Source organism: Ictidomys tridecemlineatus, chromosome 3 (genome assembly GCF_052094955.1).
Source record: "Ictidomys tridecemlineatus isolate mIctTri1 chromosome 3, mIctTri1.hap1, whole genome shotgun sequence".
In the NCBI taxonomy this organism is placed as follows: domain Eukaryota; kingdom Metazoa; phylum Chordata; class Mammalia; order Rodentia; family Sciuridae; genus Ictidomys; species Ictidomys tridecemlineatus.
In genome coordinates, this window is record NC_135479.1 from 75,697,290 (window position 1) to 75,715,308 (window position 18,019).

General features: G+C 38.0%; 1 protein-coding gene across 4 annotated transcripts in view; it reads left to right on the forward strand.

Annotated features, from left to right (window-relative positions):
• Window positions 1-18,019, forward strand: part of Rbm6 (RNA binding motif protein 6) — a 100,266-nt gene that overhangs the window by 38,991 nt on the left and 43,256 nt on the right. For all 4 annotated transcript variants that reach the window (XM_021727491.3, XM_078043212.1, XM_021727492.3 and 1 more), the window contains one exon: window positions 8,820-8,893. In XM_021727491.3, coding sequence (XP_021583166.1) covers window positions 8,820-8,893 — 74 coding nt within the window. The remainder of the gene's footprint in view (window positions 1-8,819; window positions 8,894-18,019) is intronic.

An 18,019-nucleotide genomic window follows, 5' to 3' on the forward strand; every position in this document is an offset into this window, starting at 1 on the left:
CATTGTAATGTTATTTGTTAATTGATTCATTCATCTAAGCAATATCTGAGTGATATTGAGATGCTGGGTATAAGCTGATGAACATGAGCAACACAATATTTGACTGTAAGGAGCCTCAATTTTTGTGGAAAATGGGTATCTGGAATAAATGTTCTGTATTCCTTTTCTGAACAGTTCATAGCATCTTCTGTTTTTGTAAAGGAATCTGGGAATTCTTACACATCAGATTCTTTTTGCTTGAAAGTTTGAAGAATTTATTACTTTAGGTAATTATTGATGAAAAGCACTTGGTCATTTCTAATCATAAAGTTACTATAGGATGACAATGGGATGTGGTTAATTATTTTTGTGTTGCTATAACAGAACACCACAAACTGGGTAATTTATAAGAAATTTTTTTTTCTTATTGTTCTGGAGACTGGGAAATACAATGTCAAGGAACTTATGTGTGGCAAAGGCCTTCATGCTGTGTCATTCCATTGTGAAAGGTAGAAGGCCGAGAAAGGGAGTGAAAGGAAGTAGGTTGAACTCATTCTGTTAGAAACCCACTCCCACAATAATGTTAATTCATTCATAAAGGCAGAACCCTCATGACCTAATCACCTCTTAATAGCCCCATCTCCAAACTTTGTTGTTTTGGGCATTAAGTTTCCAACACATGAACTTTGGGGGACACATTAAAAAATTTAGACATTTAGGAGCAACAAAATTTAAAAGACTAACACCTAAATGAATGCTTGAAGGTAATCAGATCAGTAAGTATTTAACTTGTGATGTCCCTTGAATTATTATTATTTTTTATTTTATTAGTTATTGGTGGACCTTTATTTATTTTTATGTGGTGTTGAGACCTGAACCCAGTGTCTCACACATGCTAAGCAAGTGCTCTACCACTGAGCCACAACCCCAGCCCATGTGCCTTGAATTGTAGAGACAAAATTTTCTGGGGTCTCATAGGAAATGATCAGAAAAGTAGAGAAAAATACATGTAAATGGATATAGCTTTTTGGTGTGTTTGCTGAAAGAAGACTGATTATACCTGTATTCCAATACATGTTTTTGTTTGTTTTTTGAGATGGGATTTTGCTATGTTGCCCAGGCTGACCTTGAATTACTGGGTTTAAGCTATCCTTCTGCCTTGTAATTGTAGGTGTATGCCATCTTGTCTGACTCCAGTGCATTTCTATCCCCCCCCTCCTTTGTAATACTAGAGGAGAGTAGCTGTTTTATACATAGAAACTTTTAAAGGTTCTAGTATTGGAGAAGTGTTCTTTTCTTCTCCTCAACCCCCATTCTTTGTGGTGCTTGGAATTGAACCCAGGGCCTTGTGCATGCTAGACTGTACCACTCACCACTCAGCTATACTCCCTGCCTCCATCCCTATCTTTTTTTTTTCTTTTTTTCATTTTTCTTAAAGAGGCATCTTTATGTCTATGGTTCATTCAATGGCTTTAAGGGTAGAAGGAGCAGGTAACTCAGATTAAAACAAAACAAAACATTCCTTTCTCCTGTGCTTACTTTGGACATTCACACATGCTTCTGCTTTTGTCAAAAGTGAAACTTTGAGGGCTGGGAATATAGCTCAATTTGTAAAGTGCTTGCCTCATATGCACAAGGCCCTGGGTTCAATCCCCAACACCACACACAGAAAAAAAGTAAAACTTTGGGGGCTTGGCATGTGACTGCGTGGTAGCAGTATACCTTCACCAATATATGTATGAGTCCATGGGTTCAACCCCCAACTCTGCAAAAAAAAAAAAAAAAAAAAGAATACTGGTTGTCATAATTATCAAACACATGATAGAAAAATCTCTTGGTATAAAAACTGGGAGGGCTGGGGATGTGGTTCAAGCGGTAGCGCGCTCGCCTGGCATGCGTGCGGCCCGGGTTCGATCCTCAGCACCACATACAAACGAAGATATTGTGTCCGCCGAGAACTAAAAAATAAATATTAAAAAATTCTCTCTCTCTCTCTCTCTCTCTCTCTCCCCCTCCCTCTCCCTCCCTCCCTCCCCTCTCTCACTCTTAAAAAAAAAAAAAAACTGGGAAAGGGCTATGGAATAGCATTTCACAGCTATGCTGAAAAGAATATAGCTAGGGGCTGGGATTGTGGCTTAACAGTAGAATGCTTGTCTAGCATGTGTGAGGCCCTGGGTTCGATCCTCAGCACCACATAAAAATAAATAAAATAGGGCTGGGGATGTGGCTCAAGCGGTAGCGTGCTCGCCTGACATGCGTGCGGCCCAGGTTCAATCCTCAGCACCACATACCAACAAAGATGTTGTGTCTGCCGAGAACTAAAAAATAAATATTAAAAATTCTCTCTCTCTCTCTATCCTCTCTCACTCTCTCTTTAAAAAAAAAATAAATAATAAATAAAATAAAGGTATTGTGTCCAACTACTTCTAAAAAATAAATGTTAAAAAAAGAGAAAAGAATATAGCTAGATAAGGTCATTTTTTAAAAAAAATCAAATGTCCCCAAGTGATAGTAAAATAGGAAACTCATCACATTCAACCAAACTTCATTAATTTTTTCTAGAGACCTATATTAACTGGGTTTATGTCACAAACCAAACATTTTCCATTCTTTGTCTCTAAATCAAAGAAGAAATTAACAGCGATCTTGTCTTATGTTGTATCATGTGCAATATAAGAAATATAGAAATTCCCAGCTGCTATATATACATTTTGTGTGATTTGTTGGTTAAATACTATTTGTGGTATAAGGATATGTTTATTCATCCCCAAAGGACAAGCTAACAGGTGTAAAAGGTAGAAATAGAGCTTTGAGTGTAGAACCTCTCAAGAAAATTTTCCTAACAGACTTAATTTTTAAAACAGCAGTGGCTAGGCATGGAGGTGCATGCCTGTAATACCAGCAATTTGGGAGGCTGAAGTAGGAGAATTGTGAATTTAAATAAAGCCAGCCTCAGCAATTTAGCAAGGCCCTAAGCAACTCAGCAAGATCCTATTTCTGAATAAAATATAAAAAAGGGTTAAGTGCCTCTGGGTTCAATCCCAGTATCAAACAACAACAACAAAACCAACTAAAAACCAAAAAAAAACAAAAACAAAACAAAACAAAAAAAAACTGTGCAATTCTAATGATATTGTGTATTATGTTAAGGTAATAGAGTTTTCTCTTTCTTTTTGTGCTTGTCAAGGAAATCAGGATTTGGGGTATGCTAATGATGAGCTATACCCCTAGCCTGAGAGTAGAGTTTTTGTTGTATCATTTTAGAAATTATTATTAATAGAAAAACTTTTTAAAAATTTTTAGTTTCTGGATTAATATGGAACCCTAGAATGTACTCACCTTGTTTATGAGGGAATGGATATGTTTGGCAAATGTATATACAGATCTGGTGAAATGGACCATTTTTTGGGGGAAATCTTAATCAAGAATAAGCCTCTATTTTTTTAAAAATGGCTGCCTGAAAGACTAGTGCTGCCCGTAAGTTACCTAGAAACAGGGGTGTTTGCGGTTGAACTTGGGTGTAAAGTAGGGAGAAAATAAATCTCAAGTGAAATTGAGAGTTGGATATATGAACTTGTTCAAGAATGATATTAGTGGAAAGCAATGCTTATTTCCTGTGTCATGGAAGCAGAGAGATGGTGAAAGTTTTTTTTCCTCCTCTTGACACCAATCCATTCTGACACCAACAGGATGTCCTCCAGTGCAATTAAATTCTGATACTATCTGAATCCACAGGTTTAAGAACTTAAGAGTCTACAGGTTTAGGTTAAGAACTCAGTCCCTCAAGACCACTTTTATTGGGGGTTGAGTGTAGAGTGCTTGTATGACTTGTGAGGCTCTGTGTTGCAGCAAAAACAACAACAATAACAAAAATCCCTTTCTTCAGACACCAGTTGCCAGAGTGTCAAGTTTCAAGGTTATCTACACTTTGTCTTGACTTGGCTACAAAGCTTATCCTTCCCATAATTTCCCCCTTCAAGTTCAGTAATTTGCTAGGACCCATCACAGAAATTGGGGAATCAAATGATTCCAGTTTATCTAAGATAAAGAACAGCCAGATGTGGAGGTACATGCTATAACCCCGGGGATTCGGGAGGCTGAGGCAGGAGGATCACATGCTTGAGGTCAGCCTTAGCAATTTAGGCTCCAAGCAACTTATGAGTCCTTGTCTCAAAATAAAAAAGGATGAGGGTGTAACTCAGTGTAGAATGCCCTGGGTTCAATCCCCGTAAAGACCCATTAGCCCACCTGTCTTCTTCTCAGCAAGTTATAGTTGAAGGAAAAGATAGTCTTTGTGGTAAAAATCTCTTTTATACTGTCAAGACTAACTTTACTATCGATGATTTCAAATGGTTCCTAGCAATTTAGACTATAAAGTTGTTTCGTTGTTTTTGGAGTGTTATTTCTTTAGGTGGATTATCTTCTGTGCCTACAAGAACCTTTTCTGTGAATTATAAAATTACATTTGGGAAATAAAATAAATCCCTGATTATCCTATTATAGCAATACAACCATTGTAATCATTTTCGTATACAGTTGTGTTGCATTATATGCATTTTCAGATTTTTGTATATTCTTCTATGCTTTCTTGAATCCTGTCTCCCTCCCTCTATCCCACACCCTATTTTCCCTCTCATGGAATGATCATGGAAGATGGGGATGAGATTTAGCTATGGCTTCAGTTGGTTTCCATTTCCAAGTTTCTCTGAGTGTGAGCATTTACTGTGCTTGCTGTGATTCTGTTACTTAAAGCAATATATTTTTCATACATTATGGCCCTTAAATGCAAGCCAACCACTTCATCTGGTGTCAACCAAAGAAAAAATGATCTGTTGCAACGCTGGAGGAAAAACTGGCAATGTTGGACTTACCTTTATTGAAAGATGGTATGTTGTTCTTTACCTTGGGGTCTCCAAGTATGATTTGACGTACATGGTTTTCATCTCACAGCTGATTTTTTTTTTGTTTCTAACCTTTGAGTTAGATTTAATTTCATTGTATTTAATTCCAGTCCTTTTTTTTTTTAAATACACATTTTAAGTAATCATTCACAAGAGTATATTCATTTGTGAAGCTTTTAAAATATATATCAAGTATCTTTCCATGGTACTATGTAATTTTTATAGCCATCATTTATAATAAAACATTTAAGTTGTCTTTTCTGAAGAATTTGGGGAGCCTGTAGACTCATTTCTTGAATGAATACTTTCTGTCTTGCTTATTCAGGCCCATTCACACTGGTTCTGCAATAGATTCTTTCTTTCTTTTTTTGTACTGGGGATTGAGCCTAGGGATATTTTACTACTGAGTTACATCCCCAGCCCTTTTCAATTATATATTTTGAAACAGTGTCTTGCTAAATTGCTGAAGGTCTCACTAAGTTGCTCAGGTTGGTTTGAATTTGCAGCCCTTCTGCCTCAGTCTGCCAAACCTCTGGGATTACGGGTATTCACCACCATGCCTGGCCAGTCATTGATGTTTTAAAATGGGAATAGCTGCTGTATTGTTAAGCTGTTCTCAGGCATATGGGACCCTAAATGTAACTGGACTGGGTCAAATTTGGAATTCAGTGTATTTAATCAATGTAGAATCTTATTAAAAGAATGAAAGGGGCTGGGGATATAGCTCAGGTGGTAGAGTGCTTGCCTTGCATGCACAAGACCCTGGGTTCAGTCTTTTTTGTGAAAAAGAAAAAAGAATGAGAGGCTCTCCAGTGTATGTTTAAAAGCATTCATTTGAATCTGGACTACCTAGATAAAAGAGCACAGTATTGATACTAATCATTAAGGTGACTTTTAGTACCATATCCTTTCTTTGCCTGTTTCCCTATCAGTAAAATGAGATTTATAATATTTGCCTTATAAGGTAGTCTCATGAGTAGTACATCAGTCTGTGTAAAGGGTTCTGCAATTGAGCCTCGTTCCAACAAGTTCTACATAAATATTATTTGTATTGTCTTTTGGCAATCCTGAGTCTTCGGGGTCAGGGTACAACTATGAGTTTTGAACACATGGAATGCCTGAGATCACGTTTGAGTACTTCACTTTTAAAAAAAGTTTTATGCAGTATAATTAAACCTGAAATTTCAGTTCTTTTTTGATAGCTAAAGTTTCAAGCAGAAGAAATTGAGTGGTGGGCTTGTGAATTTAATATTACAATAGGGTTGATGTGTACAGATGCTATTAGATAATTAATGTCTCCTATAGATGGTATGTTTTTCCTTCGCAGCAATTTTAGTTTTGTTGTTTAGCAAAAGGTGGACATTATCATGGATCTTCTCTCTCTGTTTCTATTAACAGATTCTATTCTGTGTTCTTCTGGGTCATTCCAGTCACTTTTGAAGCATAGGAAGGAAACTTAAGGCTTGGCAATTTTGTGTTAGTTTCCCATGCTTTGCATTTTGGTAGCTATGAAGCCGTCTACTTTTTGTTGGCCTGGGCACTCCTTTGAATAACTGTAGAGATAATCAACACATTTAAAAGCACATCTGCTTGTTCCATGGTTAGCTGTTTCTGGTTATGGACATGCTTTTGAGAGTTTGCAGTAGATATTTGGCGATAACAGTTATCTTAGTTCCTTCTTTTATTCTACAAAACTTCCAAAGAATATTCTGAACCCTTTATAAAATGGAGAATGTTTTTATGTTTCAGGTATTCATTGAATTTGGTCAAGAAAATTCGCTTGAATTAAGTAACAAAACAATTTGTATTTTTCATGATATGTATATAAGTATGTATATTGTTTCTTCAAATAATTACTAATCAGAACTTGCTTTTGTGATAAATTTAAACAGATTGAATTCATTTTAATCTTTTGGTCCTAGATTTAATCTATTAGCCTAAAATGTGAAATTAGAGTAGAAAATCTGCCTTTCAGCCTAAAGTACTGCTGACATTTCTAGTAGAGTTTGTTTCTTTTTTGTGTGTGGCGGGGTTGTTACTGGGAATTGAACTCAGAGCCACTCAACCACTGAGCCACAGCCCTAGCCCTGTTTTGTGTTTCATTTAGAGACAGGATCTCACTGAATTGCTTAGCACCTGGCTTTTGCTGAGGCTGACTTTGAACTCCTGTTTTGACCTCCTGAGCAGCTAGGATTACAGACCTGTGCCTCTATGCCCAGCAACTTTTGTTTTTTCTTCCTAGTCATTTCCTAAAAGTCAAAGGAAGGCTCATCTGGTATCATTGTAACATTTCATAGTGAACTTGGAGTATTTAACAAGTCTAAAAGTGAAAAATTATTATCATATTAAAATATTTAGGGCATTAATTTATCATAACAAGGAATCCTACTCATTTAATCAAATTTAATTTTTTTGTGGGGGATTGGGGGGGTTGTCCCTCAGATTGAGCTCAGGAACATTCTACTGCTAAGCTATATCCCCAACCCTTTTTATGTTTTATTTTGAGATAGGTTCTCACTAAGTTTGCCAGGCTCCCTCAAATTTATGATTTTCCTGCCTAAATCACCTGTATTTCTGGGATTATAGGTGTGTGCCACCATGTCCAGCTAAATTTGATATTCTTCAAGTTATACTTTCTTTCTTTCCCCCCTTTTCTTTTTTGGTGTGAGGGTTGAACCTAGCGCCTCAATGCAGGCTCACTGTGTGCTCTACCATTGAGCTATAGTGCCAGCCAAGTTATATTTTCTATTGCCCTAGGATTTTTTTGTTTGTTTGTTTGTGTGTATATGTGTCTTTGATACCTTGATTCAGTTTCCTGTTGTTCCTATATATTTTGTGCTCAAAATGAAATGGACTTTGAGTTGTTTTACTTTCTTTGAGTTTTATTTCTCATCTGAACAAATCACATCTTTTCCTTGATATTCCATTTAAAGAGTGCCACTCCTAGAGATAAATTTCTTTATCCTATGAGGCAGTGGAGGGAGGAACTGAGGAAGCCACTTGTGGAGCATTACAATGACAAGTGTATTTTTGTTGTCATATAGAGGCAGTATTAGGGAAATGATAGGATGAGTTAGTATTAGAGTTCAGCAACCTATAAATTCCATGACTTCTCAGTCTCAGGGGTCATGACAGCTGTAGGCCCATGCTACAAATAACACTTCTTCAGGGTTAAGGTGAAGGGTGTTTTATAACTCTAATGGTGTATACAATTCTTGAACATTTATTGATTGCTAGCAACACCTGTCTTTCCCCCGATGGCTGCACTGCTCATCTTTATTCATAAGCATAATTTTGGACCCAATTATTAGTATTTATACTTGAATACCTCCTTCCTTTCATAAAGATTTTAGCTGAAACAACTTGAGTTGTTTGATATAAGGAAACAAAGAGAAGACCTGACATGGTCTCTCCCCTGCTAACCAGAAACTTCCTGTGATAACTAAACAGAATATTTACTTCAGACTGTCAGTACTTCTCTTTGAAGGTGGTTTCTGTTTGAAAAGTGGTGATTATTAGCTTAGCATTGAATAATTGCTTCTCCTTCTCTCTGGATACTTTTTCCCCCCAGATAATTTCGTGTTCTTGTTGATTTTGTTTTTCCAGAAGAAATGTTTTGGGTTCCCACATGAACTTTCTGTGGGATTACCCTGTTGTGGGGCACCTTCGACAGATCGACAGTGCTAAAGAGGGCAAAGATCTTCTTGGTTAATAGAAAAAAGCCAGTTTGGGATGAATCTCAAAAGTTCAGAAACATCCAGACTTTCTCCTTCAGTACTTTTTTCTATTTGGGGTAGCAACTTTGCCTTGTATAGGGGAGGGAGAAGCTAGTTGGGAGGGCTTATGTTTAAGGGGTTCACAAACAGGGGATTTAAGTGTGTCTTTTGTGTTTGCAAGGCACTAACATCACTCCCGTCTGTATTTAAATGCTGTCCCCAGGTTACGACTATGGCTATGTCTGCGTGGAATTTTCACTCTTGGAAGATGCCATCGGATGCATGGAGGCCAACCAGGTTGCTTTATACTTCGGTCAAATGATGCTGGAAGGATTTTTTTTTTTTTAATGTATGGGGAGGGAGGGTTTCAAATAATTTCACTTTGAAGAGGTGCAAGAAATCAAGTATCTTTAGCGCATACCATATCCTACCAAAAAACAGCTAGGAGGAAAAAATTTTAAAAGCCTGGGAATGTTTCTCTAGAAGAGTTAATGGGTATAGAGTGTGTTTTAAAAACTAGAGCCCAGTTGTGGTTGGACTAGATTCCAAAGACTTTAGATGGAAAAATATGACAGGCCTGGAGTGCTTCCTTCTAGAATGTGACTGAGATAGGAATCCTGAAGCAAAGAATGATCCTTGATTGTCCCCAAGGATCTGCCTGGCACAGCAGTTCTAGGTCAGTAGTCACATGCAGACCAAGGGTGAAGTCCACTGATGGTGACTTCTGTGGCACCAAGGTCCTTTCTGTATGTGCCCTTCTTTTAAAAGAAGGCTGTTAGGGAGGAGAGAGGAGTGAATTGTGTCCATTGCATTCATCATTGTTCTTTGCCAGTTGGAATTTCATGTTCAAGTCCTTGACTGCATATAGTCAGAGCTGGTGTATCTAAATCTGTACTTATCTTATGTTTGATCCATTTGGAGCTATTTGGCTTGTCACCTAGAATTCTAATCTCTATATATATATTTTTAATATTTATTTATTTATTAGTTATTGGCAGACCAACATCTTTGTTTGAATGTGGTGCTGAGGATCGAACCCGGGCCGCACGCATGCCAGGCGAGCGCGCTACCGCTTGAGCCACATCCCCAGCCCCTAATCTATATTTTTAATTGAACCCTGCCCAGTAGTTTTGGGGAGGAATTGCTAAATAGATAGAATCTGCTTGGACACAATGTTTCCTTGGGGGAAAGTAGTTTTCTTTGTGGTGTCTCAGTTCCTCCATTTGTAAAGTGGGAATAAAAATTTAGGAATATTGATTTTTATGTACCCACTGCCTTTTCTTAACAATGTGATTGCAGTGAGCCCAGCATCTCAAAAGAAGGCTGTGCCAGAGAAAAGTAGTTTTTACATGAGATTTTTTCCTCTTTGCTCCACTCAGCATGACTCATTATATTGTTTCCTTCTTTGGCTGTATTTTCCCTTTATGGATATGGAAATGACATACCCTAAATGCTTTGGGAGCAAGCATTGATATGAAAAAACTTTTTGATAACCTTACATCTTAATAGCATAAGCACTGTCAAATCCTCAGAGAATGCAGGGTTAACAGGGTTCTTATTGACTTAAAAGGGTTCCTCCTGACTATTCAGTGTTCATCACTGAATCAATCATCAAGCAAATATTAGTTTTTATCAGAAATTGTACTCCAAAAATTTTTCTTATGGGGATTTTCTATCTCCTTATGTAGTTAACCACATTTCCTAGATTTTTATTCTTTCACTGTTGGCAGTGCCACATGATAGAATCCTCCCTTGCTAAACTGCATAGGCTTCATGATTAAATCAGCACTCTCCAGTTTTGAAGAGAATAAAGGGTTCAATCTATATTTTTATGTTTTTTTTTTCAACAGTCTGAACAAATTTGAGAACATAGTTTTAAGTTATAAGCAAGTTGTTCCTATCAGTTTTTTGCCACAGTACTTAATTCTGGGAGTGGTGGAACTATAATTGAGGAGATGCCATATCTTTTGTATTGTTATTCTTTTTGTTTTGTTTTGGAGTACAAGGGATTGAACTTGGGCACTTGACCAATGAGGCACATCTCTAGCCCCCGCTTTTTTTTTTTTTTTTAATTTAGAGGCAGGGTCTACTTAGTTGCTTAATGCCTCGCTTTTGCTGAGGCTAACTTTGAATTATTCCTGCCTCAGATTCCTAAGCTGCTAGGATTATAGGTGTGCACCACTGTGCCCGCCTGTATTATTATTATTATTATATATGTTTCCTAGAGTGGCATTAATTTTTATCAGCATTGTTTAATCTTTGATTTAAAAATATCAATATTTGTTTTCTGGCTCTTCCCTCCATTCCAACAAAAAATCTCCTCTGAAGTATCCAGTCCTCTAAAAGATAATTTCAAACAGAACTAATGCAGCCTTTTGTAAAACCAAGGATTTTCCTAGGCACATTTTCTATTGGACCACATCTGGGAAAATACTCATTTACATCAATGGCATTGAGAGGAGGTTACTTACCAACATTTTGCCTTACCCTCTTCATTCTGGGAACATTCTTAAGTCTTCCAGATCCCTGATAAATGATCCCTGTTCAGTGAATAAAGCAGGAGTAGGGCCAGTAATCTTTCAATTATGAACTAGAGTGTTTTGACAGATAGTAGTCCTTATGCATAGGATACAAAGTGGTGCTGTTTTTCAGGAATACAATTAATTAATTAATTAATCTATTTATTTATTTATTGTTTAGGATACAGAACCCAAGGGTGTTTTGCTACTGAGCTATATTCCCCAGACCTTTTTATTTTCTTTATTTTTAGGCAGGATCTCACTAAAGATTAAAACTGTCCTTGAATTTCGCAATCCTCCCTTGGGCTCAGCCTCCCCAAATTGCTGGGATTATAGGCATGTACTGCCAGGAATACAATTAAGGGGTAGCCTCTACCTTCAAGGACTTAATAATATCTAGAAAGGATTTGGAGATTAAGTAGTGCTCACAAATCCCATAGACTATTCTCTCAAGCTCCATATTTTTGTCTGAACTAATTTTTAGTATTCATTGGAGTTGATCCCCATTAAGATGCCATCCATATCCTTATATAGTCAAACCCCATTTCCTAATTTTTATAAATATATATTTTTAGTTGTCGATGGACATACATTTATTTATTTATTTATTTATCTATCTATCTATCTATCTATTTATTTATTTATTTATGTGCAGTGCTAAGAATTGAACCCAGTGCCTGCTGTACCACTGAGCCGTAACCCCAGCCTGATTTCCTAAATTTTTATTCTTTCACTACTCATAGGACAGATTGCTGGCACTGCTATGTGATAGAATCCTCTCACTGAATTGCATAGATTTCATGATTAAATCAGCATTCTTTTAGTAGCCTTTACCATAGGTTGTGTGCATATTGTTCTAAAAGGAAAATTTTTGAGAATGAAATCTGTATAGAGAATTTTTCATACTCAGGTAATATAATATATAATATAATATAATTTTTCATATTTAAAGGAAGGCAGGGATGGGGATGTATCTCTGTAGTAGAGTGCTTTCATAACGTGCTTGAGGCCCTGGGTTCAACCCTTAGCGCTCTCAAAAAAAGAAAAGATAGAAAGGAATGCATCTGTAGTCAGATGTTATTCCCTAGTTGGGTTATCTTTGGCATGTTTCTTAACCTCCTGAGGCCTCAGTTCCCTCTGTTCCCAGTATCTCAAGGGGTTCTTGTTAGGATACTAGAAATGCTGCAGGGAAGGACAGAGTATATATAACTTTATTTTTAACTGGAGGAAAATGATATCAGAAAGTTGATAAAATAATACAATATTTGATAGTGTTGAGAGAGAAAATGAAGCAAGGTATTGAAAGAATAAATGAGATGGTTAGGGAGCTTCTTGAGGAGTGACATTATATAATGACTCTTGGTTAGGTGAATAATGTGGGTATATCACTTGGCATAGCACCTGGCATTTAGTGAGCATTTGATATTACATGATTATGTTCTTTTTCTCTTCCTTCCCCTTCCTCCATATGTCAGGTAATTTCTAATCATAATTCTAGGAAAATAAATATATTTTTATATTTTGGGCTTATTAAAATTGATGAAATGCATGTAGATTAAGCTCCTTATGACACAGTACTTAAGGATCTTCTGAAAGACATAATAATATGGGGGGAAGAAATTCTGACTTCAAAATGAATAAAGTGTTTATGGTAGGTGAAATGTTTCTGTCCACTCATTTATTCTCCTTTCCTCCAATTTTTAGTTAACAACTTGATACAGATTCTGATGATCATAGATCATCAGAGATCATCACTTCTGAGTAGGGCCCAAGTGTGAGTGTTTATACTTCTAGAATTTCTATTAAATGTTTCAAGCTTGCTTGCTTATTTATTTATTGGTTTGGTGAGAGAGACATGGTCTCATTAAGTTGCTTAGGACCTAGTTACATTACTGAAGCTGGCTTCAAACTTGTGATCCTCTTGGCTCAGCCTCTTGAGTGCTAGAATTATAGGTGTGTACCACTATACCTGGCTGAGTTGCATTTTTCATAATTTTTCACTGTCCTCTTTGTGTGAAATAGTCTTTTATTTACCACTCATTGACCCTTGTAGGTTTAGGGGTGGGAATAAAAGAGATTTCTACTATCTTTCTTTGCTGAATATTCTGGGTTTGTGTGCAGTAATGAAGTTGCTCGGTATGATAATCAGGGCCCTTATATCCCTTTTCCGTTGTCTACATGAAGATGTCAAACAGTAGGCCTCTTTACAGCAGTCCTGAGCATTATGACTGGAGGTTTCACTAAGCCAACAGCTGTCTGTCTGTGGAAGTAGTTTCCAGTAGGTATGAAGGTATGATTCGGTTAGTCTTTGTCATCTGTCTATCTAGGAGAAAGGGGAAGCCAGTGAACACTTTAGTCTTTCATTTCACCTTTGCTAGGAAATGTATGTCTAACATTGTTATATGCTTTTTTGTTTGTTTTGTTTTTAGTTGTAGTTGGACCCAATACCTTCATTTTATTTTTTATGTGGTGCTGAGTGTCGAACCCAGTGCCCCACACGTATTAGGCAAGTGCTCTACTGCTGAGCCACAACCCCAGCCTCTGTTATATGCTTTTGGCTTTCTTTTTTGTCCACATTTCTGGAGATTGACGGTGAATCTCTTTTTTTTTTTTTGCTATGTATGCCTTTTTACTGAGATTTGGAGAAATGAGTAAGAAGCATTGATCTCTTTTTTGTTGTTGTTGGTACTGGGAATTGAACCCAGGGATGCTTAAGCACTGAGCCACCATATCCCCAGCCCTTTGTTTTGTTTTATTTTGAGATAGGATCTCATTAATTTAGAGGCTTAGAGCCTCGATAAATTGTTGAAGCTGGCTTTGAATTCATGATCCTCCTGCCTCAGCCTCCTGAGTCACTGGGATTACAGGCATGTGCTACCATGTTTGACACATGCATTTATCTTTTTCAGTGGATGGCCATTTGTACTTAGTTCCCTGAAACTGTTGGCGGTTAGCCTATAGGAAGTAATGTTTCATTTTCTCAAATTTGCAGTTGTGATGCAAATTTTTGTCTAGATAAAATAAATACTAAAATACTCTAATTTAAAAAAACTCTGGGAAAATAATTATTTGAATTTTTTTTTATTTAACTTTCTGTGTGTGACCCAGTCAACCTTATTTTCTAAAATGCAAGGGAAAGGATGCTTTTATTAACACAAACATTCCTTCAGACATGAATTATTTCTAGTGTGGAGAATGAAAACTGGAATGCATGAAGTTTTATGAAATAGTGGTTTTTTTTTTTAAATTTTTAGTTGTAGTTGGACACAATACCTTTATTTTATTTATTTTTATGTGGTGCTGAGGATCTAACCCAGTGCCTTACTTGTGCTAGGCGAGCACTCTACTGCTGAGCCCCAATCCCAGCCCATGAAGTAGTGTTTTTTATGTTGAAAAAATTAAAGAGAGTTTGGGTTATTGAAGATACCAAGATGGCCTGTGTGTTTGTGAAGGTAGGTAAAAGGAAGCCAAATTTTAAGTGTGGTCTGTTTTTTTGATTAAAATTAAAGTGCAACAGGGGAAAAAGCTTATATTTTTGGTGATAGGAAGACTGTTTGTGAGGTCATGATGGAAAAAATTAGTGAAGAAAACTGGTTCATAACTAATTCCAGCAACCTGGGATGCTGAGGCAGGAGGATTGCAAGTTCAAGGCCAGTTTGGGAAAGGGTAAGACCCTGTCCCAAAATAAAATGAAAAGGGCTAGGGATGTAGCTTAGTGGTAAAACACCTCTGGGATTAGATCCCCAGCACACACCAAAAAAAAGCCAGTGAAGACTCAGTTTTTTGGAAAAGTACTCAAGGTGTTAACAAGATAATGCTATCTGATATTTCAGTACTTAAATTGTGTGCATTCCAAGAAACAAAAGCTCTCCACTAATCTATGTAAATAACTGGAAGGTGTAGTTTTACTTAAACAACTCTTATCCCAAAACTATTTGACTCAGGAGAATGTATTGTCTAGCCAGAACTCCTCTACCACTTGTGGCTTGAGTCAGGTCATTTTGCCTGGAAGCATCAATCCCAGTGCCTTCTGATTGCCCCCAACAGAGGGATTGATGGAAACATAGGAAAATGCAGTTCAAAAGGAGTTCAAACCAAGTATTATGGAAGATTCTTGTTCTCAGGAGTGGAGTATTCTGGAGAATTAATAGTGAATTTAAGGATTGGCTATTTGATTATGCATTTTGGTTACTATCCAGTGATTAGTACTAGACTGGACATGAGATAGTATAGTGTAATAGTTAAAACAGACTCTGGAAGCAAACTAATCTCGTAGTTGAGTCATTCTGTCTCTGTTACTTTCTACTGTGTAACTTGGGCAAGTGGATTAATTTCTCAGTGCCTGGGTGTTCTAGTGTCCTTCCTTTTGTGAATTAAATTAGTTAATGCAGGGGCTGGAGTTGTGGCTCAGTGGTAGAGTCTTGCCTAGCATGTGTGAAGACCTGGGTTCCATTCTCAGCACCACATAAAAATTAAAGTCCATTGACAACTAAAAAAAAATTAAAATTAAATTAGTTATGCATCTAAGGTACATTAGAACTGGTCCTGGCATGCATTGAATATTGTATGTGTTTTTTGTCATCCCAACTTCTCATCTGATTGAAACAAGAAAATCTTAGCTTATAACAGTTTTGAACTTGGCTTCATGAAGTACATTGTTAAAAGAGGATTTAGTGGAAATGCCCAGGAGAATCTTTCTGCTTCCCTCCTCCTCCCTTTCCCTGCCTCCCTCCCTCCCTCCCCTTCCCTGCCTCCCTCCCTCCTCCCTTTCCCTGCCTCCCTCCCATCTTCCCTCCCACCCTCTTCCCTCCCTCCCTCCCTCCTTCCCTCCCACCCTCCTCTTCCCTCCCTCCCTCCCACCCTCCTCTTCCCTCCCTCTCTCCCTCCCTCCTCTTCCCTCCCTCCCTCCCTCCGACCCTCCTCTTCCCTTCCCTCATTCCCACCTTCCTCTTCTCTTCCCTCACTCCCTCCTCCTCCCTTCTCTTCCTCTCTCCCTCCGTCTCCCTTTCCCTCCCTCCCCCTTCCTTTCCCTCCCCCCTCCCTTCCCCTACCTCCTCCCTTTCCCTCCCCCTCCCTTTCCCTCCCCCTCCTCCCTTTCCCTCCCACCTCCCTCCTCCCTTTCCCTCCCTCATCTCTTTCTCTCCCTTCCTCCTTCCTTCTCCCTTCCTTCCTCTCCGTCCTTCTCCCTTTCCCTCCCTCCCCGTTCCTTTCCCTACTTGCTCCTTTCTCCCTACCCCTCCCTCCTCTCTTTCCCTTTCCCTCCCTTTCCCTTCTCCCTCCCCCTTCCTCCTCCCTCCTCTCTTTCCCTCCCTCTTCCTCCCTTTCCCTCCCCCTCCTCCCTTTCCCTTCCCATCCTCCTCCCTTTCCTTCTCCTCCCTCCTCCTCCCTTTCCCTCCCTCTCTCCTCCTTTTCTCTTCCTCCTTTCCTCCCTTTCTTTCTTGTTGAGTCTGTTGATTGAGATTAGGGGGCTGCTTTCAGGTTTCCTGAGGAGCTTCTCTACTGCTTTAACTTTCAAGTTTAAAATACTCTCAAGAGGAAGAGCCAGGTGCCTGTAATCCCAGAAACTCCAGAGGCTGCGGCAGGAGGATTGCAAGTTCAAAGCCAGCTTCAGCAGATTAGTGAGGCACTTAGTGACTCAGTGAGACCTTGTCTCTAAATAAAATATAAAAAAAGGACTGCGGATATTGCTTAGTGGTGAAGCATCCCTGGATTCAATCTCTGGTACCAAAAAAAAAGATTAAGAGTAGGAGACCCATAATGCTACATGGAGTATGTTAAAATCATGCTGAAATCTAGCTTCTTGCCTTAAAATCCTAAGCTCTCGTACCAGCCTCTGGCTTTGCCATACCTAAGGTTATCATTATAACAGGTACTTCCAAACTTGAAAAATAAACAATGATCCATTGACCGTTTTAGGGGACCTTCCAATATGTCTTCTATGATAAGTTTGTTATTTCTGTGGATTAAAATAGTTTTGTTTTATTTTTTGTGGCACTAGGGATTGAACACAGAGACATTCTATCACTGAGCTGTATCTCCTTTTTTTAACATTTTTAATTTTGAGACAGGGTCTCATTAAGTTGCCCGGGCTGGTCTTGAGTTTGTATTCCTCCTACCTCATCCTCTCAAGTACTTGGGCATAAAAATGTATGCCAACTCACCCAGCTAATTTAGTTTTCAATTTGCTCTAAATTGTAATGTGCCATGTACTTCAATGTTGTCACATATCTTTGAGCTTGTATTTTTAACTAATGTTTGACTTTTTTACAAAAGTGGGATTGTGTGAGGTGCTAATTTTCATCGTCCATGGCTTTTTTTAAAATATATATTTTTTAGTTGGACATAATACCTTATTTTTTTTATTTTTATTTTATTTTTTTAAAGAGAGAGTGATAGAGGGAGAGAGAGAGAGAGAAAATTTTAATATTTATTTTTTAGTTATTGGCGGACACAACATCGTTGTTTGTATGTGGTGCTGAGGATCGAACCCGGGCCGCACGCATGCCAGACGAGCGTGCTACCGCTTGAGCCACATCCCCAGCCCCATAATACCTTATTTTATTTGTTTATTTTTATATGGTGCTGGGGATCAAACACAGTGTTTCATGCATACTAAGTAAGCACTGTACCACTGACTCACAACCCAGGCCCTGTCTCATGGCCTTTTTAGAACTGGAAGATAGATGGTTATAGAAAAAACAAGCAGGACATGTTTAATGAATTAACTTGGAGGTTATACAAAAGTACAGTTCAGATTGTGGTCTTGAGTAGAACTTTGACTTACGATCTTGAATATAAGGTACTGTGGTATCTTTAAGAAGTAGGAATTGATGGGAGGGCCTTAAGTCTTTGGGAGAATTCTCAAAAGATAGTTTTCCCTTGTTCTTCAAGAAAGTGTTTTTAC